General features: G+C 47.2%; 1 protein-coding gene across 2 annotated transcripts in view; it reads left to right on the top strand.

The window, feature by feature from the left end:
• Positions 1-25,282, top strand: part of NUP160 (nucleoporin 160) — a 129,038-nt gene that overhangs the window by 30,777 nt on the left and 72,979 nt on the right. Inside the window, exons 8-15 of one of the 2 annotated variants that reach the window (XM_063944657.1) lie at positions 5,780-5,857; positions 6,090-6,193; positions 6,535-6,588; positions 6,778-6,862; positions 7,145-7,213; positions 10,942-11,022; positions 11,311-11,481; positions 11,882-11,981. In XM_063944657.1, coding sequence (XP_063800727.1) covers positions 5,780-5,857; positions 6,090-6,193; positions 6,535-6,588; positions 6,778-6,862; positions 7,145-7,213; positions 10,942-11,022; positions 11,311-11,481; positions 11,882-11,981 — 742 coding nt within the window. The remainder of the gene's footprint in view (positions 1-5,779; positions 5,858-6,089; positions 6,194-6,534; positions 6,589-6,777; positions 6,863-7,144; positions 7,214-10,941; positions 11,023-11,310; positions 11,482-11,881; positions 11,982-25,282) is intronic. The other variant, XM_063944658.1, reaches the window with a different exon arrangement.

Genomic DNA, 25,282 nt, shown 5'->3' with positions numbered 1-25,282 from the left:
TTGAAAAGATATTGCGCCAGGTCAAGGGACCCTCAGGCGATCGCTGTGGACGCTCTAGTGACACCGTGGGTGTACCAGTCGGTTTATGTGTTTCCTCCTCTACCTCTCATACCCAGGGTACTGAGAATAATAAGAATGCGAGGAGTGAAAACCATACTCGTGGTTCCGGATTGGCCAAGAAGAGCTTGGTACCCGGAACTTCAAGAGATGCGGGCAGAGGACCCTTGGCCTCTGCCGCTCAGAAAAGACCTGCTGCAGCAGGGACCCTGTCTGTTCCTAGAGTTACCGCGGCTGCGTTTGACGGCATGGCGGTTGAACACCGGATCCTAAAGGAAAAGGGTATTCCGGAGGAAGTCATCCCTACCCTGATCAAAGCCAGGAAGGATGTCACCGCAAGACATTATTACCGCATTTGGCGGAAATATGTTGCTTGGTGTGAGGCCATGAAGGCCCCGAAGGAGGAATTTCAACTGGGTCGATTCCAACACTTCCTGCAAGCAGGGGTGACGTTGGGCCTCAAATTGGGGTCCATCAAGGTCCAGATTTCGGCTCTGTCGATTTTCTTCCAGAAAGAACTGGCTTCACTGCCTGAAGTTCAGACTTTTGTCAAAGGAGTTCTGCATATTCAGCCTCCTTTTGTGCCCCCAGTGGCACCTTGGGATCTCAATGTGGTTTTGGCATTCCTGAAATCACATTGGTTCGAACCACTTAAGACTGTGGAATTAAAATATCTCACGTGGAAAGTGGTCATAAGATGGATAGGGCAGAATTGAGGACTCGTCCTCCGTTTCTCCCGAAGGTGGTCTCAGCTTTTCACTTGAACCAACCTATTGTGATGCCTGCGGCTACTAGGGACTTGGAGGATTCCAAGTTGCTGGACGTAGTCAGGGCCCTGAAAATTTATGTTTCCAGGACGGCTGGAGTCAGAAAAACTGACTCGCTGTTTATCTTGTATGCACCCAACAAGCTGGGTGCTCCTGCTTCTAAGCAGTCTATTGCGCGCTGGATTGTAGCACTATTCAGCTGGTGCATTCTGCGGTAGGATTACCGCAGCCTAAATCAATAAAAGCCCATTCCACAAGGAAGGTGGGCTCATCTTGGGCGGCTGCCCGAGGGGTCTCGGCTTTACAACTTTGCCGAGCAGCTACTTGGTCAGGGGCAAACACGTTTGCTAAATTCTACAAATTTGATTCCCTGGCTGAGGAGGACCTGGAGTTCTCTCATTCGGTGCTGCAGAGTCATCCGCACTCTCCCGCCCGTTTGGGAGCTTTGGTATAATCCCCATGGTCCTTACGGAGTCCCCAGCATCCACTAGGACGTCAGAGAAAATAAGATTTTACTCACCGGTAAATCTATTTCTCGTAGTCCGTAGTGGATGCTGGGCGCCCATCCCAAGTGCGGATTGTCTGCAATACTTGTACAGTTATTGTTACAAAAATCGGGTTTTGTTGTGAGCCATCTCTTCAGAGGCTCCAATTGTTATCATACTGTTAACCGGGGTTCCTATCACGTGTTATATAGTGTGATTGGTGTGGCTGGTATGAGTCTTACCCGGGATTCAAAATCCTTCCTTATTGTGTCAGCTCTTCCGGGCACAGTTCCTAACTGAGGCTTGGAGGAGGGTCATGGGGGGAGGAGCCAGTGCACACCAGATAGTCCTAAATCTTTCTTTAGATGTGCCCAGTCTCCTGCGGAGCCGTCTATTCCCCATGGTCCTTACGGAGTCCCCAGCATCCACTACGGACTACGAGAAATAGATTTACCGGTGAGTAAAATCTTATTTTTGGTGACGATCTAGACAAGCTCATTTCTCAAGCTGCGGGTGGAAAATCCATGTTTTTGCTGTTTGTAATTTCTCCACCTAAATGGACCTATTCTGGCCCGTCTCTTCGTTCCTATCTGACCTCTGCTTCCTTTTGATCTAGATCCAGAACTTCAGCAGGTCAGCCCAAGGGTGGAAGAGCCCAACAATCTACCTCTCGTCATCAGGAGCCTAAGCCCACTGACAAAACAGTGGCATGACGGTCTCCCTTCCCACCTGGGCTCTCCCATGGTGGGTGCATGTCTCCAAAATTTTCAGGAGACGTGAATGCACACTTCCACAGATGTGTGGGTGCGTGCCCTTGTGTCCAGGGGTTACATGATCGATTTCAAAGTTTCACCTCCACCACTGTTCTTTACCACCGATATTCCAGCTTCAGAGGACAAACAGATTGCTCTTCAGGGAGCGATTCAGACTCTATTGACCTCTGCGGTCTTAATGCTGGTCCCAGGCCCTCAACGGATCATGGGTTACTACTCAAACCTGTTTGTGGTCCGGAAGCCGGATGGCTCGGTAAGACCTGTCCTGAATTTGAAGTCTTTGAATTAATATCTCACATATCACAGATTCAAGATGGAGTCGATTGGCTCCGTGATAGCGGGTCTGGAGCCAGAAGAGTTCATGTTATCACTGGACGTAAAGGATGCATGCCTACATGTTCCCATTTGGGAGCCACATCAGGGATTCTTGAGATTCAAAATTCTACTGGATCATTATCAGTTCAGAGCACTTCCTTTCGGCCTGTCTTCGGCTCCGAGAGTGTTCACCAAGATCATGGCAGTCATGGTAGCACACCTTCGCTCTCTGGGGGTAACGATTGTACCTAGACGGTCTTTTGCTCAAGGCATCAACAGCGGAGAAACTTCGGAAGCATGCCCTGATCACTCACAACGTCCTCTTGCGATATGGGTGGATCCTCAATTTTAGAAAATTCAGTCTCTTGCCAGCACAGCGCATACTGTTTCTGGGACTGATTTTGGATACCAAACTACAGAGGGTGTTCCTGCCAGAGGACAAGGCGCAAAACATCCCGCTGATGGTTCAAAAAGTCCTCAAGCCAAAGAGGGTGTCATTACACCTTTGTATTCGTCTCTTAGGGAAGATGGTGGCAGCCTACTAGACGTTGCAGTTCGTGCGGTTTCATTCCCGACCGTTTCAGATAGACCTCAACCCAGTGGTCGGGGTCACATATACATCTACAAGGCACGGTGCACCCGAGTGTCTCTTCTCTGGTGGCTTCATTTGAACAACCTCATGGCGGGAAGGAGATTCGGCATATGGGACAGGATTTTGATCACGACTGACGCCAGTCTCAGAGGCTGGGGAGCTGTGATACTGGAGTATCACTTCCAAGAAAAGTGGTCCGAACAGGAACAGTTACTGCCCATAAATGTATTGGAACTGAGGGCGATCTTCAATACGCTTTGGGAAGCTGTTCACCCGCTTCGGTCAAGAGCAGTACAAGTGCAGTCAGACAACACCACCGCAGTCGTTTATATCAATCGCCAGGGCGGCGCACACAGTCGCATGGCCATGCGAGAAGTGGCTCGGATCCTGAGGTGGGCAGAACTTCACGATGTCATATTATCAGCGGTTTTCATCAGAGGAGAGGACAACTGAGAAGCGGATTATCTCAGCCGTCAGGACCTTCACCCGCGAGAGCGGGCTCTCCACCCCCAGGTTTTTCTACAGTGGGTTCGGTGATGGGATCTTCCACAAGTGGATCTGGTGGCCTCCTGGTTGAATCGTCAACTCCCGCGATATCTGTCCAGGACTCGAGATCCCTAAGCAGAAGACGTAGACGCTCTCACGGCTCCTTGGCCGTACGATCTAGTTTACCTCTTCCCTCCGTTCCCACTTCTACCACGAGTACTCAAACTGATCAAGAGGGAATCAACCTGGGTCATTCTAGTGGCTCCGAATTGGCCTCGGAGAGCTTGGTATTCGGACCTCATTCTGCTCCTCGCAGATGAACTGTGGCTGTTGCTTCTTCGTCCAGAACTGTTGCAGCAAGGGCCGTTACATCACCTGGATTTGACGCGGCTGCGTTTAACGGGGTGGCTCCTGAAGCCTCTATCTTGAGAAGTAAAGGTATTCCTTCCTCAGTAATCCCTACCATGCTCAAGGCTCGTAAACCGGTTACGGCGGCCCATTACCACCGCATATGGCGAGCCTATATGTCTTGAGGTTTTGACAACCAATCTTTCAAATTGGCCAATCTTTTGCTTTTCTTACAAACGGACCTGTATAGTGGCCTACGCCTCGGCCCTCTCAAAGTACAAGTATCTGCTTTGTCTATCTTTTTCCAGCGCAAATTGTCAATCATGCCGGAAGTGCAGACCTTTCTGCTCCGTGGGATCTCAATTTGGACCTTACAAGCCTCTGTTTTTGAACCTTTACAGGAGGTGGATTTCAAGTTTCTTACTTGGAAAACTGTTCTCCTTTTGGCCTTAGCGTCCGCTCGCAGGGTTTCTGATTTAGGTGCCTTATCGTGTAAACCTCCTTACCTGGTCTTTCACGACGATAGAGTGGAACTCCGCACACACTCCAGTTTTCTGCCAAAGGTGGTTTCGGCTTTCCACATAAACCAGCCAATTGTGGTTCCTACTGTGAAGGAGGACTCCGGGGCTCCATCTTCTCTAGATGTGGTCCAGGCACTTACTATATATGTCACTAGGACGGCACCCTTGCGGAAACGGATGCCTTGTTTGTGCTGTATGATGCCGTCAAGCGTGGTTGGCCTTCCTCAAAGCAGACTTTGGCCAGATGGATTATGTTGGCCATTCACCAAGCCTATTTGCAAGACGTCTGCCAACCTCCGGCGGTTATTTTGGTGCATGCCACGCGGTCTGTGGGGCCGTCTTGGGTGGCGAGTCACGGTGCGCCTCTGTCACAGCTTTGCCGTGCAGCTACCTGGTCCACGGCTCATACTTTTGTTCGGTTTTATAAGTTTGTTACATTTTGCCGCCTCCGCTTCGCGGTTTGGACGGCTTGTTCTGCAGATTCCTCAGTGCTCTCCTGCCCACAGGGACAGCTTTGGGACGTCCCCAGTGTAATCAGCCTCCAGTGTCCCCTAGTGGATGCTAGAGAAAATCGGATTTTGGTACTTAAAAACTGATAAATCCTTTTCTCGGAATTGTTTCCAGCCTGCATTGTAGTTCAGGTTCAAGGTTGCAATTGTTAGTTATTATTGTTGTTCTCCTCTGTTCATCTCCTTACGGCTCAGTAGTTAAAACTGGGGCTTGTGGGGGATGGAGGGGGGAGGAGTCTGCATTCTCTTCAATTAAAGTGCCAGCTCCTGATAGCCAGCCCGTCTATCCCCAGTGTAATCAGCCTCTAGTGTCCCCTATGGATTCCGAGAAAAGGATTTATTGGTAAGTACCAAAATCCCATTTTTTCAGTATGTTAGGGAAATGCAGATTTTTCTTTCCTCCATGGGGGACCCTGGAAACACTGAGTATAGGTGGAGCTGAAGGAGTACAGGCACCATAATGTTAATCTTTGATTTTTTCAAATTCCTGATTTTTCCTTTTATTTGCTAGAGAACCACACTACTTGTAGAACTGTTTGGAGACAGCTAGTGTGCGGGTCTTATAGATCTCAGGGTATGAACTGACTGCTGCTTTTTACGAACACGTAAAACGCAGGTTGGACACAGTGTTTATTTCATGACTTACCTAGGTTCCATTATTTGCTAGTGAAAATCTTCATGTTTAGTCCTATACCTCCTGGTGTTGGGCACATTTACTCCGCTATGTCTATCACTTAGTCCTGTGCCCCCTAGTGCTGGGGACATTACACCTCTGTATTTAGTCCTGTGCCTCCTAGTATTGTGGACATTCACACCGCTGTGTCTGTCACTATGTTTTTGAAGCAGGAAAATTGATTACATGTCCACATTCTTAATTTCTTCCATTTAAATGTTGATGTGACTAAGAAACTGCTCTCCACTTGCAGTTCTGCGTTTGCCAGCTGGTTACTGCTGAAAGAAATCGTTACAGCCTGGATCACATCTCCTCCATATTCACTAATCAGGTGAAGAGATAAATTGTATAAATGTATTGTATATATGATCAGATTAGATGGATAGATTTTAGGGGGAGATTTATCAAAGCTTGGAGAGAGATAAAAGTACCAACCAATCTGCTCCTCATTTTTTTTTTTTCAAGCACGGCCTGTAACATGACAGGATCTCATTGGCTGGTAGTCTCCCTCTCCCTCCAAGCTTTGATCAATCTCTCCCTTAATTTCCATTTGTTCTCTTTAGGAAACCTTGGTGGACTTTACGTTTACGCTGACGACCACTGATATTTGGGCACTGTGGCTTGATGAGGAAAACCAAACCGTCGTAAAACACATTAATTTTGAACAGTGAGTTGACCTAAAACTTTATCTGCTATCAAATGTATTTGGTTTTATGATTCCGTATGTTCCTCTTTGCTTTTCTTACCCGAATTATCGCTGTTCAACATATTTTTTATTTTTTTTATTTGCACTCTTCCGGAATAGTTATTTAAAGCTTTAGATAAAAACCTGCCATCTTTTTAAAATAACTTTAAAAAAAATGGGTTGTCTACCTTCAGCAAACTGTAATCTAATGAAATGCAAAAAGTTACTATGTCTGGTTAATGTATAGGTTTTTTTTTTTATTGTTTTTTTTTTTTAAGCCATGCATTCACACAATGAGACAGTTTATATTTTCTTTGCGCTAGGAACATGGGTGTATCAGAGAAGAAGCTTTGTATCCCAGGGCAACCAGAAAACAAGTAATGGCAATAGTGTTTAAACCCCACTTCCAAATCCTAATGAGTGCTTATCTTCCCTAGGTCTCTAGCTAATGTGTATATATATATATTTTATTTATCTTCCGAATTATACATTGTTCATCAATATGTGAAGGCCAAGCAGTGAATTGATCTCATTTCCTATTACTGATGATTGTATTTGAATTTCAGTAACCAGGCTGGCCAGTGGAACCAAGTATTCATCATCCCTTTGCCAGAAGAGGAGCTGGCCATTGGAGATGAGCTAGACCCAAGGGTGTGTAGCCGATACTATCCTGATCTTTGTTTTAGTGTCTGTCTCTTACGCTGATGAGATCTAATGTGGTTGGATTAATGATTCAGCAGTTATTTCTACATACTGTAGTAATGATGGTGGATCTGTTTGGGAAAAGCTCTACATTGGCTGATTACGTGTGCCAGCTTAATGGATAGTGGTGGAAATGCATCACATATACAGTATAGCGTGAGCATCTTGGTTGCGATGTCATTGCCTTTGAGTTGGTTTGTTTTCAACTGACTGTTCTGTATTTAATGACAGGAAACGTATTTGGAGTGCCTGTTTGCCCCTGGGCGGTTCACTGTTGCTGCACTGCATAAAGCCTTACAGGTAATTCCAACAGATTCCTCTCAAAGGACTTTACTCGTTATATAATTGTGATATATCTATATGTAATCGTGTGACAAGATCACTGGATTAGTGGTGGAATGCAGGTATGTTTGTCCCAGGTTTCTTACCTATGTATTTTAAAACCCTGGGAATATTGTGTTGGTTCTGCTGAGAGCTATTGGTAAGAACCGGATTAGGGTCTTGGGGTTGGATGCGAGAAGAGCGGGCGGGTTCTCCATCCAGTTCGGGTCTTTGGTCTGTTGGCCTCACAGAAGGCTAATTTGGGATTTCAGATGTAGGTGTGTGTTAGTAAGTCTGTCAGCCTGATCATCTCTCTCACACTGCCTGGGGGAAGACCATTGAGCTGTGCCTGGTAAACCTATCCTTCTATATTTTTTTGTGAACAAGGATTATGCTGTGGTTAGTTATATAATGTATAGCCAAAGTCCTGCAGGCAGCATCCCGGCAATTTCAACCAGTCGCATAAAAAGGTTTCTATACCCCTTTCACATCGCCAAAATAACCCGGGTTGCTGCCTGGTCATCCCGGGTTGAGGTGCAGTGTGAAAGCGCCAAAGCGAATAACCCAGGTCGAGCACACCTGCATTTCAACCTGGGTTAAAAGAAGGGTTGCTGTGCAGTGTGAAAGCCTCTGTGTATTCAACCCAGGTCTCAGAACAAGGTGCTGATTGGCTGTTTTTGTCTGCTCTGAGCAGTCCCCAGCCCCTCCCTTTTATTTCCTTTGAAACTTCATCAATGTGAGCCAGAAAAGTCCATTTTAATTCACAACACAGTGTTTAACATGGGTGACCCGGGTTCAGTGTGAAAGGCAATGACCCGGGTTGAAACTGCAATGTGAAAGGGTCTGATGCTGGTCGGACCCAAGTTCAAAAGTCGGGCCGACCTGGGTTTGCAATGTGAAAGCGGTATAACTGTCGTCCTAACTCTCTTGTCCATGCTCACACACCTTCTGTGTCACCCCTGTCTGTTAGCCCTTCACCTTGTAGATTGTAAGCTCGCTAGAGCAGGGCCTACTTTCCTCATGTGCCTTTCCTTCTCTTACTTACACTATCTTATAATCAATACTACCTATAATGACACCTAACCCCCTGTTTTTCTGTATATACCTCGTACTGGTCCTATATTGTCTCCTACTGTAAGTGATTTATTCTTGTTTTGCTCATCTGTTTATGTACTCTAATGGGCGCTGCCGATCCCTTGTGGCGCATTTAAAGAAAAGATTCTGATAATTCAATGTTTCGATGATCTTTAATATCATTTTGTCCTGAAACATTGAGTTAGAAAACTGACCCTGCGACTGGTTGAAATTTGTGGGGTTACTGTCTGCTGGCCCTTGGCTATATTATGAATACATGGGACGGGCAACCCTGACAAGTTGTGATTTACATAATGGAGTGCACGCTAATTTCGGGCTATATATATGTGTTAAATTATGAAAATTAACCAGTTTAAAACTGTGAATGATCATATTATGCGCTCTCATCATTCATGTGTTAACCTGTCTATAGAAAGATTTACACACCAAGTTCTATCTTAGGTGTTTTGCAGGTTACTGTATGTCTATAAAGGGAATGTGCTGCATACATCTCTGCAGACAGCAGGGAAACTGGTATCACTTGCAGGATAAGGGAGATGATATTCAGGTTACTGTGCTTCTGTATAAGGAATGTGCTGCATACATCTCTGCAGACAGCAGGGGAAATGGTGTCACTTGCAGGATAACTGAGGCTTATACAGGTTACTGTATGTCTATAAAGAGAATGTGCTGCATATATCTCTGCAGACAGCAGGGAAATGGTATCACTTGCAGGATAACTGAGGCGTTATATAGGTTACTGTGCGTCTGTAGAGAGAATGTGCTGCATACATCTCTGCAGACAGCAGGGGAAATGGTGTCACTTGCAGGCTATCTTAGGTGTTCTACAGGTTACTGTATATTTATAGAGAATGTGCTGCATACATCTCTGCAGACATCAGGGGAAATGGTATCACTTTCAGGCTATCTTAGGTGTTATACAGGTTACTGTATGTCTATAAAGAGAATGTGCTGCATACATCTCTGCAGACAGCAGGGAAACTGGTATCACTTGCAGGATAAGGGAGATGATATTCAGGTTACTGTGCTTCTGTATAAGGAATGTGCTGCATACATCTCTGCAGACAGCAGGGGAAATGGTGTCACTTGCAGGATAGCTGAGGCTTATACAGGTTACTGTATGTCTATAAAGAGAATGTGCTGCATACATCTCTGCAGACAGCAGGGAAATGGTATCACTTGCAGGATAACTGAGGCGTTATATAGGTTACTGTGCGTCTGTAGAGAGAATGTGCTGCATACATCTCTGCAGACAGCAGGGGAAATGGTGTCACTTGCAGGCTATCTTAGGTGTTCTACAGGTTACTGTATATTTATAGAGAGAATGTGCTGCATACATCTCTGCAGACATCAGGGGAAATGGTGTCACTTGCAGGCTATCTTAGGTGCTATACAGGTTACTGTATATCTATAGAGAGAATGTGCTGCATACATCTCTGCAGACATCAGGGGAAATGGTATCACTTTCAGGCTATCTTAGGTGTTATACAGGTTACTGTATGTCTATAAAGAGAATGTGCTGCATACATCTCTGCAGACAGCAGGGAAACTGGTATCACTTGCAGGATAAGGGAGATGATATTCAGGTTACTGTGCTTCTGTATAAGGAATGTGCTGCATACATCTCTGCAGACAGCAGGGGAAATGGTGTCACTTGCAGGATAACTGAGGCTTATACAGGTTACTGTATGTCTATAAAGAGAATGTGCTGCATACATCTCTGCAGACAGCAGGGAAATGGTATCACTTGCAGGATAACTGAGGCGTTATATAGGTTACTGTGCGTCTGTAGAGAGAATGTGCTGCATACATCTCTGCAGAAAGCAGGGGAAATGGTGTCACTTGCAGGCTGTCTTAGGTGTTCTACAGGTTACTGTATATTTATAGAGAGAATGTGCTGCATACATCTCTGCAGACATCAGGGGAAATGGTGTCACTTGCAGGCTATCTTAGGTGCTATACAGGTTACTGTATATCTATAGAGAGAATGTGCTGCATACATCTCTGCAGACAGCAGGGGAAATGGAGTCACTTGCAGGATAACTGAGGCTTATACAGGTTACTGTATGTCTATTAAGAGAATGTGCTGCATACATCTCTGCAGACAGCAGGGAAATGGTATCACTTGCAGGGTAACTGAGGTGTTATATAGGTTACTGTGCGTCTGTAGAGAGAATGTGTTGCATACATCTCTGCAGACATCAGGGGAAATGGTGTCACTTGCAGGATGACTGAGGTGTTATACAGGTTACTGTATATCTATAGAGAGAATGTGCTGCATACATCTCTGCAGACATCAGGGGAAATGGTGTCACTTGCAGGCTATCTTAGGTGTTATACAGGTTACTGTATATTTATAGAGAGAATGTGCTGCATACATCTCTGCAGACAGCAGGGGAAATGGTGTCACTTGCAGGATGACTGAGGTGTTATACAGGTTAATGTACATCTATAAATTCCTACCAATTGCCCGCTGTTGTGCTTATGGGGTTTTTTGCGTGTGTTTCTCCAAAGTGATTACATGCCTCGTTCCATTCCTTGTTATGTGTTTATATGATGATGGCGTTACTGGTTTCCACACTGTTGAGCTGTTTTCATTGTTGTACCAAAAGATGTATCAAAGGGGCGCAGGAAATCTGGATCTCTCCTGGGAGGAAATGAAGAAAGAGGTCACGTTAACAGTTGAAAATGAGGTGAGAGACGCAGTAACGTGAGCCTAGAGAATTACTTTGATACGGGGATTCTTTTCTGCACTATATAAGTACAATTTTTTTCTGTACTACATAAGTAACGTAAAATACCATGCAACCACTTGAGTTCCTTTTTAAACCATTATATACGGGTGTATTATGGCTGTATACAAATTCAGGAAGTCATAGACATCTCCAGCATCCGCCTAGTGTAGATCCTTCTCCACCTTATTATATTACACACTGTTGAATATTCAAATGGTTAATTGCGCCTTCTCTTTGCCCGTGTAGCTGCACAGCCGTGTCACGCAGTATGGTATATCTCAGGAGGAGTTCCGCCAGTTAAAAGTGGAACACTGGTCTAAATTCTACACCTGCTGCTTGCAGTACCAAGAGGAACTGTCCCATCCCTTGGCACTGGTCGTGCACCCTTATACCAGTATGATCTGCCTGCTTAAAAAGGTAAGTGTTGTTTATGCACCAAAATACAACCTCAAGTGGTTCACTGGTTTATACCAATTCTCTTTCAGTGACCACCACTGGTAGCAAAGCATGTGAGATATTACTTGAATTGGTCAGGACTGCGGTGCATTTGTTTTCTCTTATGTGGCACTAAGGGAGCACAGAACCTGGTAGGATTTGCACATTTAGACCTTACTGCAACTTAGTCCTTAAGAGGGTGTTTGTTTTGTCCATGTACCAAACAGCTCATCGATTACCTTTGACTTGGTTCTTTTTGCTAAGTGAAACTTCCCATATGCTTTGCATGCATTGTAAACCACTGAGACCACATGTAGAGCATAGAATATAAGTGATTTGATGATTCTAATTAATGCAAGTGTTCACTTATTCTCCCAACCAGGGTTTCTCGTCTTTTCTGGCCCCTTGTTCTTTGGTGGATCATTTGTACCTATTACCAGCAGAGCACTTGCTTACAGAGGATGAAAGTGTCATCTCAGATGGTGAGAGAAACGTCTTATTAGTATCTTGAACACATTGCTTATGATAGCTGTAAAGCGTATCCCTATGGGACATAACATTCTGGTGGTGTTAATGCTATCTAAATCAGAATATTCCGTGTAGCTTCATTAGTGGTAACATCTAGACCGTTTCATTGTTTTTACACATTAAAGGGATTGTCCACTTAGAAACCTTTCCCAGTCCTTAGTGGTCTATTTAGCTACATTGTGGGATCCATATTCTGGGATTCTTGCCATTCTGTTAGTATTACTGCTGGTGTCCATTTATACCTAGTGTTCCCGCTAGTCTGTCTGAGCAGGGTGCCGGGCCCTGCCCATTTTATAGGTTAATAAGTGCTCCCTGCCCATTCCGGAGCATGATGCAGAATAATTTGCAGTCCTCAGCATGGGGACAGTCACTGTAAGCCTGGCACAGCTTTCACTCGCCATTTGACGCTTTCCTCAATAACTACCTTTGGCAACTCCTTTGCCCACTGGCAGTTCCCAACCTGAGAGGCGTTTCTTATGGTCTGGGTTCACACTGAACCGCAGCCGGATCTAGAGCAGTGGTGGTTTAGAATCTGAGGACTGTGGAGTGTCTAATGGCATGTGGGGAGCTCTAATGGGGCATTGAAGTGGCATGGTCTGATGGCATGTGGTGAAGGCTGAGGAGCATTGAAAGTGCTTGTGGGGGGTTGAATGGGAAATATTTAAATATAACACATCGTACTATGCCACAATATAGTACCCATAATTTCTGGGTGATCGCAATATGTATCCAGTCCAGTTGGTTTTAGATTAAGGGTTATGTGCCAGATCCTGGATGAGAAATTCTTGTGAGTGCTCGAACAAGTTGGTTGTGAAAAGTGAGCGACGATTAAAGTGAGACTGGGATGACCAGCATTTGTCCAAGCTTGATTGCAATTAGTCTTACAACACCTGGGACAGACTTCGCATCAGGGAGATGCTTTCAGTTCAAATTTAGGACCAACCTCTACAAAAGGAATGCGAGTTTTGGAACCCTATCTGGCTCCTCTCAGGGAAATCGCTAATTATGGGAAACTTCTCCAGTAATGGACACTTGTCAAGTTATGGACACCCTGGTCTCTCTATCTTATTAGGCCATTCTTCTAAATTATTATTTAAAGAAATTTATATGCGCCACAAGGGAACCGCAGCGCCTAATTACAGAGTACATAAATAAGAAAAACAAGAAAACAATGACTTCAAGACAATATAGGACAAGTACAGGGTATATAACAGAGCTGCATGAGCAGACAACACCAAAATAAGTATCTGGGTGGCAGAAAACCGAGGGATTTGGTGCCGTCGAAGCAGGGATGCACAATTTAAATCAAGCAGATGTTCACCGCAGTTTCAGCAATTGAAATCAAATGATTAAATCATGATTTAAATCAAAACGTTAAACTACAACTTTTGCTTAGAAATAGATAGACGTATAGGTGGGGGCAGTCCTCCTTTTCTTTTTTTATAGCTCAATTGGAGAATGGATGGTGTATAGGAGATTCTACCAAGTATATACTACCAAGTGACGTACGCTGGAATACTATGGCAGACTGTTTGAAGTCCTTTCTGAAAAACTGTCCCATTCTTGTTAGAGTATTTGATGAAAACAAAGATGATATCCCACAAGACATTGTTAACAAAGTTAATAACTTTGGTATTTAGCAGAGTGCTGAAGATTATTTGGCTCGACTGAAATCTGTAGCCCTGGATCGTGCACAAAGGCATCTGCGCAATCAGTGAGGTCGTATAAGTATGGAAGAAGCTGTTACATGATCTTGAGGAGATTGGACACCACAGCAATGTAGTAAAGATGGCAAAGGCAAGATCTAAAATTGCATTCACAGATGCCCACTTGCTGGCTAATCTATGTAGGGAAAAAGCTTAGTCCTGCTGAAATTGAGATTGCTATAGAGTTTGCTCACGTCAGTAATCGACAAATTATGCCAGCCATCATCAACTTTCGTGCATCCATGAAACCATTTGCACCATACATGTTTGAAGTGGACACTACGTCTTCTGAAGCAGATGTTCACCGCAGTTTCATTAAGTGCAGGAATTGAAAGGAATTTTTCAACATATGGTTTTGTACAAGCCAAAACACGCAACTGATTGGGAAATGAAAAAGGAGGATTTTGGTACTTACCGATAAATCCCTTTTTCGAAAGCCATATGGGACACCTGCACAAGTTCAAGACACTGGGGTGATGATGGTGGCTTACAGGGAGCTGGCACTTTAAATAAACTAAGAAGTGAAACAGGCTCCTCCAGTGATCGCGCTGAGCCAAAAAAAAAGTGGGTCCCAGGGACCCTTCACTTTTAAAAATTGGGGTCCTACCAGTTTTTTCTGGGTCCCATCGGAATGAAGGTTCTTATTAATCTTAATCTTGTTTGGACACTACAACAGTGTTGCAAGGTGGGGGGATGGGGTGACAATGCTGCTGGGCTGTGTAGCATGCAGGACACCCTGCACCAGAGGTGTAACTAGACATTTTGGTGCCCTAAGGCAGAAAGTGAATTGGTGTTCCACCTCCTAGATCGTAAAGCATGGATAGTGCGCGACGCAGGCGCGCTGCAAAATTTTAGGGCCATGGCTTCATAGGGAAGGGGCGTGACCACATAATAGTGTCAATTCACATTACACCACACAGTAGTGCCGCTTATACACATTGCACCGGGTAGAACCTCCTATGCACACTGCGCCAGGTAGAGCACGTTATTCACATTGCGCCAGGTAGAGCACGTTATCATACAAATTGCGCCAGGTAGAGCACGTTATCATACACATTGCACCAGGTAGAGCACATTATCATACACATTGCGCCAGGTAGAGCACGTTATACACAATGCGCCCGGTAGAGCACGTTATTATACACATTGCGCACGGTAGAGCACGTTATACACAATGCGCCCGGTAGAGCACGTTATTATACACATTGCGTCAGGTAGAGCACGTTATTATACACATTGCACAAGGTAGAGCACGTTATTATACACAATGCGCCAGGTAGAGCACATTATTATACACAATACGCCAGGTAGAGCACATTATTATACACAATGCACCAGGTAGAGCACATTATACACAATGCGCCCCGGTAGAGCACGTTATTATACACAATGCGCCCGGTAGAGCACGTTATTATACACATTGCGCCAGGTAGAGCACGTTATTATACACATTGCGCCAGGTAGAGCACGTTATTATACACAATGCGCCAGGTAGAGCACGTTATTATACACAATGCGCCAGGTAGAGCACGTTATTATACACAATGCGCCAGGTAGAGCACGTTATTATACACAATGCGCCAGGTAGAGCACGCTATTATACACAATGCGCCAGGTAGAGCACGCTATTATACACAATGCGCCAGGTAGAGCACGCTATTATACACAATGCGCCAAGTAGAGCACGCTATTATACACAATGCGCCAGGTAGATCACGTTATTATACACAATGCGCCAGGTAGAGCACGTTATACACATTGCGCCAGTTAGAGCACTGAGGCACATTGCGCCAGGTAGAGCACTGAGGCACATTGCGCCAGGTAGAGCACTGAGGCACATTGCGCCAGGTAGAGCACTGAGGCACATTGCGCCAGGTAGAGCACTGAGGCACATTGCGCCAGGTAGAGCACAAAGGCACATTGCGCCAGGTAGAGCACTGAGGCACATTGCGCCAACCACTTATGACCTCCAGTCCCCCCCCCCCCCCCCAGTGTCACGTGACACCTTCAGCAAGACCATTCACCAACGACCACACGCAACCTACTGCAGCCCGGGCACACACAAACCATAGCAAAGTAAAAAAAAATATTAACCATAAGCCGAGTAATATTCAGAGAACAAAACATTAGCAAAGTATTAAGAAAAAGAAAATCTGACGGCAACTACTATACAGATGCATCAAATATTACAGCTACCTTCCTCCTTGGGCTGCCAACAGGCCAGTACTGAGCAGCCTGCATAAGCAACCGGCCAAGGTTGCCAGTAATAGGGCATCATTAGAACATGTATTTCCCAGACACTGTGGCAGTCCTGCTCCAACCCCAACTGCGCGCAGTAGCCCCCCCATAGTACATACAGGCACTCTACCACTACATTGGGTTCTGCCAATAACAAGTGTAAGGGCTGCAGGATGTGGAAGCTCCCCAGGAAAAACACCAGCTTGTGCGCCATCTGCTAGCACGCACCTGCTCCCATGTACTCAGGATCTCCCTGCGGCTACACAGGCGCTGTATGGGCGCAATAACTGCAACATGACTGCGCTAGTGCACTACAGCCAGGAATAAGCTCACCCCCTGCCCTCCGTACCAACGCGCCCAGCGAACGTGAGCCATACCGGTAATTATTCTATCTCCCTGTTTACCCGGCACCCGCCGCCCGAGGTCAGACACTGACACTGACAGTCTGGGCGGCCTCACATTGCACACACACAGAGTATGATGCGGAGCTTGCAGCCCCCCGACATCCATCATCTGCATCGGCTACTCTGGGTGAAGCGGGGCGTCACAGCGCGGCTCACTGCTCACCTACAGCGGGAGCTGCGCAGCCCGGGCGGCTCCTGTTTACACCGCCCTCTCAGGGAACTGGACGGCAAATGTCGGGTCTTGGTGGGGCGTTGAGCGGGTCTCGGGGTGGGGGGGGGGGTTCTTTTTCTGGGTCCCATCGGAATGAAGGCTCTTTTTAAACTTAATCTTGTTTGGACACTACAAAAGTGTTGCAAGGTGGGGGGTTGGGGTGACAATGCTGCTGGGCTGTGTAGCATGCAGGACACCCTGCACCAGAGGTGTAACTAGACATTTTGGTGCCCTTAGGCATTGAGTGAATTGGTGTCCCACCTCCCAGACCGCAAAGTATAGGCAATGCGCGCCGCAAAATTTTAGGGGCGTGGCTTCATGGGGAAGGGGCGTGACCACATAATAGTGCCAGTTCACATTACACCACACAGTAGTGCCGCTTATACACATTGCACCAGGTAGAACCTCCTATGCACACTGCGCCAGGTAGAGCACTTTATACATATTGCGCCAGGTACAGCGCGTTATACACTTTGCGCCAGGTACAGCGCGTTATACACTTTGCGCCAGGTACAGCGCGTTATACACTTTGCACCAGGTACAGCGCGTTATACACTTTGCACCAGGTACAGCGCGTTATACACTTTGCACCAGGTACAGCGCGTTATACACTTTGCACCAGGTACAGCGCGTTATACACTTTGCACCAGGTACAGCGCGTTATACACTTTGCACCAGGTACAGCGCGTTATACACTTTGCACCAGGTACAGCGCGTTATACACTTTGCACCAGGTACAGCGCGTTATACACTTTGCACCAGGTACAGCGCGTTATACACTTTGCACCAGGTACAGCGCGTTATACACTTTGCACCAGGTACAGCGCGTTATACACTTTGCGCCCGGTAGAGCACTGAGGCACACTGCACCAGGATATCCTTACAAAGAAATAAGGATCAAATAAGGTTAGAGATAAAAAATAATATAAAAAAAAAAAGGGGGGGGCAGACTAGATGGGCCAAGTGGTTCTTATCTGCCGACAAATTCTATGTTTCTATGTTTAGGTAAGAGCATTGAGGCACATTGCAGTAATCACCTTGTGTCGTCCCAATCTCCCCCCCCCCCCCCCCCCCCCGGGCCGTAGCGGACACAGACAGGGAACGCACCACACGTGCAGGGATCGGCGTCCTCCGTGATCTAGTGGGTAAAGCTGGCCCTTGTGACCGGGGCTTCCCGCGGTGCCGTCTGAGGCAGTGGCAGCGCTGCTGCTCTTGTTTCGAGGGGTTGAACGCCTCAAAGCAAGAGCGGCAGCGCGGCCACCGCCTGAGACGGCACCGCGGGAAGCCCCAGTCAAAAAGCCCAGCTTTACCCACTAGATCATGGAGGACGCCGATCCCTGCACATCGCCAGCACCCCCCAGAGACGCTGTGCCCCCACCCCCGTTTTAACCTATCCATCACCCGCACTATCCTTCACTCACCCGCCGCAAGCAGCCAGCCAGGCACCAAAGAGGAAGGGAAACTGGCTCCACCTCCTCTTTACATTATTCAGGCAATCATACAAAAATTCCCCTTAGGGATGGGCCTAATGAGGAGCGCGTCCCTCCCACTTTAGAAACTTGAGTCCCATGTCTTAAAAAACGGGTAAATAACACTCCATAGCGCGTTTTTGCGATCACTAGATTTATCGGTAAGTACCAAAATCCTCCTTTTTCTGTCAGCTACTAGGGAACACTGGCACAAGTTCAGGAGCTTCCCCCCCTGGGTGGGAGATCACTGAGGAACTTGCAAAACCAGGTGGCCAAAACCTGAAAATGAAGCTGCAAAAGTATCAAACATGTAGAATTTGACAAACCTTTGAATACTGGACAAAATGGCTGCTCTACAGAGTTGAGACGTGGTAGTTCCCCTACTAGCGGCCCGGGATGACCCAACTGAGCGTGTAGAGTGTGAAGCAATGGATAATGGAGGCCGCCTAGATTGGTGTAGATAGGCCTGACAAATAGTCAACCGAATCCAGCGGGCCAAGGTCTGCTTAGTAGCAAGCCACCCTCAACGCCGGAGATCATAAAGCATGAATAACGCATCAGTCTTTCGTAACGGTGCTGTTCGTTTCACGTAGATCTTCAACGTTCTCACTGCATCCAGAGAAGGTGGTGTCCCAGAGTTGTCCTCCTTCAAGGACGGTACCACAATTGGCTGATTGATATGAAAAGCTGACACGACCTTGGGAAGAAATGAAGCATGTGTTCTCAACTCTGCCCTATCAGGATGAAAAATCAAGTAGGAAGGCTTACAAGACAAGGCACTTAATTCAGACACCCTCCGAGCTGAAGCTATGGCTAGGAGAAAAACAGTCTTCCAAGCAAGATCTGCTTCTTCCAAGGGTTTTAAAACAGGGTAACTATAGATAATCCAGCACCAGATTCAAGTGCCAAGGAGCTGTAGGGGGAACAAACGGAGGCTGTACCCGAAGACCCCTTGTAGGAAAGTTTGCACATCCATTAGGAGCGCCAGGTGTTTCTGAAAGAAAATCGATAAGGCAGATACCTGAACTTTCAGGGATCCTAGACGAAGTCCGGAATCTAAACCTGCCTGGAGAAAAAGCAAGAACCATGAGAAACGGAAGAATCTGATTGAAACCCTTTTCGGTTATACCAAGAGATATAAGATTGCCAGATTCGATAGTAATGGGCTGCCGTAACATAGTGGGAATCACACATTCCGGAATCCCTTTGCGTTTTAGGATGTCTGCTTCAAGAGCCATTCCGTTAAATGTAGTCATGGTAAATCTGGATGCACGAAGGGCCGTTGTTGGAGTAGATCCATACGCAGAGGTAGAGGCCAAGGATCGTCCACTAGCAGAAGGCGCATGTCTTAAAACTCAGTTCTCCGAGGCCAATCTGGTGCCACCAAGATCACCGTGATTAACTCCCATTTGATTCTCTTGAGAATTCGAGTCAATAAAGGGAACGGAGGAAACTTGTATACTAGGTCGTACGGCCAGAACGTCTACAGTTTCGCTTGGGGATCCCGTGTTCTGGAGATGTATCGAGGAAGCTGATGATTGAGATGGGACGCCAGGAGATCCACCCCCAGCGCTTTGTCAGAGCGTCAAACACCTCTGGGTGAAGTGCCCATTCTCCCGGATGTAGATCCTGACGGCTGAGGTAGTCTGCTTCCCAATTTTCTACTTCTAGAGTGAAAACTGCTGAGAGGACTACAGTGTTTCGTTCTGCCCACTGGAGAATGCATGTCACCTCTTGCATCGCTTGGCGACTGCGAGTTCCTCCCTGCTTGTTTACGTACGCTACGCTGATTGAACTTTTACCACTTTGGATCGAAAGACTTCGGCAGCTTGTACCAGCGCATTGTAGATCGCTTTCAGGGGGTTATTCAGACCTGAGCGCACGCTAGGATTTTTCACTGCGATCAGGTCAGAACTGCACATACGTATGCACTGCAATGCACAGTCGCGTCATACGGGTACAAAGCGGATCGTTGCTGGGAGATGGATTTAACGAAGAATCCATTCACACAGCAGATCGCAAGGAGATTGACAGGAAGAAGACGTTTGTGGGTGTCAACTGACCATTTTCTGGGAGTGGTTGGAAAAACGCAGACGTGTCCAAGCGTTTGCAGGACGGGTATCTGACGTCAATTCCGGTCCTTAACAGGCTGAAGTGAGCGCTGCGGCTGAATAAGTCCTGGGCAACTCAGAAACTGCACAAAACTTTTTTGTACCGCTTGGCTGCACATGCGTTCGCACACTTGCAAAGCAAAAATACACTCCCCCATGGGCGGCGACTATCTGCTCGCAGCAGTGGGGAAAAAAACCCTAGCGAGCGATCAGGTCTGAATTAGGCCCTCGGTTCCAACACATTTATTGGCAACAGTGATTACTGTGGAGACCAATGGCCTTGAAGCAGGAAGTTCAACACAACTGCGCCCCTTCCCCTGAGGCTGGCATCCGTCATTAGGAGCGTTCAGTCCCATACACCGAACCGCCTGCCCGCAGTGAGATTGTGCAGTTAGAGCCACCAAAGAAACGAAAGTCGCGTCTCCAGAATCGGGCGAACGAACTGTTGAAGGTGTAGATGCGACCCCGACCATTGATGTAATAGATTCAGCTGGAAAGGACGTGAATTATACCGGACGAACTCCAGAGTTTCGAAAGCCGTTACCATTTTCCCAATGGAATGACTTTGGACTGATAACCCTTGTACTATACATCAGCTCACATGGAAAACCAGACAGAACACACTTTTTAGTTCTGTCTCACAATCACGTAACAGTTTCTTTTAAATGGAACACCGTAACAACTTCAGGCTGATAGGAAACACACTTACATTTAGTTTCTATCTCGAGTGCACATCAAAGGTTTCTTTCACATCAAGACTTGAAGGAAATAATAGATTATCCTCACCACAGTAAAGTAGGAAATGTTTTTTTTCTCGGACGTCCTAGTGGATGCTGGGAACTCCGTAAGGACCATGGGGAATAGCGGGCTCCGAAGGAGACTGGCACTCTAAGAAAGAATTAGGACTACCTGGTGTGCACTGGCTCCTCCCTCTATGCCCCTCCTCCAGACCTTAGTTAGAATCTGTGCCCGGCTCGAGCTGGTTGCACACTAGGGGCTCTCCTGAGCTTCTAGTAAAGAAAGTATTTATTAGGTTTTTTATTTTCAGTGAGATCTGCTGGCAACAGACTCACTGCAACGAGGGACTTAGGGGAGAGAAGCGAACCTACCTGCTTGCAGCTAGCTTGGGCTTCTAGGCTACTGGACACCATTAGCTCCAGAGGGATCGAACACAGCGGCTATAGGGTAAATCACTTGTGTAGTGTAACTCCCTGCATTATATAGCGCTGTGGTGTGTGCTGGCATACTCTCTCTCTGTCTCCCCAAAGGACTTTGTGGGGTCCTGTCCTCAGTCAGAGCATTCCCTGTGTGTGTGCGGTGTGTCGGTACGGCTGTGTTGACATGTTTGATGAGGAGGCTTATGTGGAGGCGGAGCAGGTGCCGATAAATGTGATGTCACCCCCTGCGGGGTCGACACCTGAGTGGATGGATATGTGGAAGGAATTACGCGTCAGTGTCAACTCCTTACATAAAAGGTTTGACGACATAGCAGATGTGGGACAGCCGGCTTCTCAGCCCGTGCCTGCCCAGGCGTCTCAAAAGCCATCAGGGGCTCAAAAACGCCCGCTACCTCAGATGGCAGACACAGATGTCGACACGGATACTGACTCCAGTGTCGACGACGATGAGACTAGTGTACATTCCAACAGAGCCACCCGTTACATGATTACGGCAATGAAAAATGTGTTGCACATTTCTGACATTAACCCAGGTACCACAAAAAAGGGTATTATGTTTGGGGAGAAAAAGCAACCAGTGGTTTTTCCCCCATCTGATGAGTTGAATGAAGTGTGTGATGAAGCGTGGGCTTCCCCCGATAAGAAATTAATGATTTCTAAAAAGTTGCTAATGGCGTACCCTTTCCCGCCAGAGGACAGGATACGTTGGGAGACATCCCCTAGGGTGGATAAAGCGCTCACACGCTTGTCAAAGAAGGTGGCACTACCGTCTCAGGATACGGCCGCCCTAAAGGAGCCTGCGGATAGAAAGCAGGAGGCTATCCTGAAGTCTGTATATACACACTCCGGTATTATACTGAGACTATTGCTTCAGCATGGATGTGCAGTGCTGCAGCTGCGTGGTCAGATTCCCTGTCTGATAACATTGATACCCTCGACAGGGACACTATATTGCTAACCATAGAGCATATTAAAGACTCAGTCTTATACATGAGAGATGCACAGAGGGATATTTGCCGGCTGGCATCTAGAATTAATGCAATGTCCATTTCTGCCAGGAGAGGATTGTGGACTCGGCAGTGGACAGGTGATACAGATTCTAAAAGGCACATGGAGGTTTTGCCTTACAAAGGTGAGAAATTGTTTGGGGACGGTCTCTCGGACCTCGTTTCCACAGCAACAACTGGGAAGTCGACATTTTTACCCCATGTTCCCTCACAGCCAAAGAAAGCACCGTATTATCAGGTACAGTCCTTTTGGCCCCAGAAAGGCAAGCGGGTAAAAGGCGCATCCTTTCTGCCCAGAGGCAGAGGTAGAGGGAAAAAGCTGCACCATACAGCCACTTCCCAGGAACAAAAGTCCTCTCCCGCTTCCTCTAAGTCCACCACATGACGCTGGGGCTCCACAGGCAGAGCCAGGTGCAGTGGGGGCCCGTCTCCGGAACTTCAGCGACCAGTGGACTCGCTCACGGGTGGATCCCTGGATTCTACAAGTGGTATCTCAGGGGTACAAGCTGGAATTCGAGACGTCTCCCCCTCGCCGTTTCCTCAAATCAGCCTTGCCAACAACTCCCTCAGACAGGGAGGCAGTGCTGGAGGCGATTCACAAGCTGTATTCTCAGCAGGTGATAATCAAGGTACCCCTCCTTCAACAAGGACAGGGTTACTATTCCACAATGTTTGTGGTACCGAAACCGGACGGTTCGGTGAGACCCATTTTAAATTTGAAATCCTTGAACACTTAATATAAGAAGGTTCAAGTTCAAAATGGAATCGCTCAGGGCGGTTATTGCAAGCCTGGACGAAGGGGATTACATGGTATCACTGGACATCAAGGATGCTTACCTGCATGTCCCCATTTACCCTCCTCACCAGGAGTACCTCAGATTTGTGGTACAGGACTGTCATTACCAATTCCAGACGTTGCCGTTTGGTCTGTCCACGGCACCGAGGGTATTTACCAAGGTAATGGCCGAAATGATGATACTCCTTCGGAAAAAGGGAGTTTTAATTATCCCGTACTTGGACGATCTCCTTATAAAGGCGAGGTCCAGGGAGCAGTTGTTGGTCGGCGTAGCACTATCTCGGGAAGTGCTACAACAGCACGGCTGGATTCTGAATATTCCAAAGTCGCAGCTGGTTCTACAACGCGTCTACTGTTCCTGGGGATGGTTCTGGACACAGACCAGAAAAGTGTTTCTCCCGGAGGAGAAAGCCAAGGAGTTGTCATCTCTAGTCAGAGACCTCCTGAAACCAAAACAGGTGTCGGTGCATCACTGCACGCGAGTCCTGGGAAAGATGGTAGCTTCCTACGAAGCAATTCCATTTGGCAGGTTCCATGCAAGGATCTTTCAGTGGGATCTTTTGGACAAGTGGTCCGGATCGCAGCTTCAGATGCATCGGCTGATAACCCTGTCTTCAAGGACCAGGGTGTCTCTGCTGTGGTGGCTGCAGAGTGCTCATCTTCTAGAGGGCCGCAGATTTGGCATACAGGACTGGGTCCTGGTGACCACGGATGCCAGCCTTCGAGGCTGGGGGGCAGTCACACAGGGAAGAAACTTCCAAGGACTATGGTCAAGCCAGGAGACTTCCCTACACATAAATATTCTGGAACTGAGGGCCATTTACAATGCCCTAAGTCAGGCAAGACCCCTGCTTCAACACCAGCCGGTGCTGATCCAGTCAGACAACATCACGGCGGTAGCCCATGTAAACCGACAGGGCGGCACAAGAAGCAGGATGGCAATGGCAGAAGCCACAAGGATTCTCCGATGGGCGGAAAATCACGTGCTAGCACTGTCAGCAGTGTTCATTCCGGGAGTGGACAACTGGGAAGCAGACTTCCTCAGCAGACACGACCTCCACCCGGGAGAGTGGGGACTTCATCCAGAAGTCTTCAAAATGATTGTAAACCGTTGGGAAAGGCCACAGGTGGACATGATGGCGTCCCGCCTCAACAAAAAACTAAACAGATATTGCGCCAGGTCAAGGGACCCTCAGGCGATAGCTGTGGACGCTCTAGTGACACCGTGGGTGTACCAGTCGGTTTATGTGTTCCCTCCTCTGCCTCTCATACCCAAGGTACTGAGAATAATAAGAAGGAGAGGAGTAAGAACTATACTCGTGGTTCCGGATTTCCCAAGAAGAGCTTGGTACCCAGAACTTCAAGAAATGATCTCGGAGGACCCATGGCCTCTGCCGCTCAGACAGGACCTGCTGCATCAGGGGCCCTGTCTGTTCCAAGACTTACCGCGGCTGCGTTTGACGGCATGGCGGTTGAACACCGGATCCTAAAAGAAAAGGGCATTCCGGAGGAAGTCATTCCTACACTGATTAAAGCTAGGAAAGATGTGACCGCAAAACATTATCACCGCATATGGCGGAAATATGTTGCTTGGTGTGAGGCCAGGAAGGCCCCAACGGAGGAATTTCAGCTAGGTTGATTTCTGCACTTCCTACAGTCAGGGGTGACTATGGGCCTAAAATTGGGTTCCATTAAGGTCCAGATTTCGGCTCTGTCGATTTTCTTCCAAAAAGAACTGGCTTCACTGCCTGAAGTTCAGACTTTTGTGAAGTGAGTGCTGCATATTCAGCCCCCTTTTGTGCCCCCAGTGGCACCTTCGGATCTCAACGTGGTGTTGGATTTCCTAAAGTCGCATTGGTTTGAGCCACTTAAAACCGTGGAGATAAAGTACCTCACGTGGAAGGTGGTCATGCTGTTGGCCTTGGCGTCGGCCAGGCGTGTATCAGAATTGGCGGCTTTGTCATGTAAAAGCCCTTATCTGATTTTTCATATGGATAGGGCGGAATTGAGGACTTGTTCCCAATTCCTTCCTAAGGTGGTATCAGCTTTTCATGTGAACCAACCTATTGTGGTGCCTGCGGCTACTCGGGACTTGGAGGATTCCAAGTTGCTGGACGTAGTCAGGGCCCTGAAAA

The sequence above is a fragment of the Pseudophryne corroboree genome, chromosome 11 (genome assembly GCF_028390025.1).
Source record: "Pseudophryne corroboree isolate aPseCor3 chromosome 11, aPseCor3.hap2, whole genome shotgun sequence".
Classification (NCBI taxonomy): domain Eukaryota; kingdom Metazoa; phylum Chordata; class Amphibia; order Anura; family Myobatrachidae; genus Pseudophryne; species Pseudophryne corroboree.
This window is presented reverse-complemented; position numbering and strand designations above follow the sequence as displayed.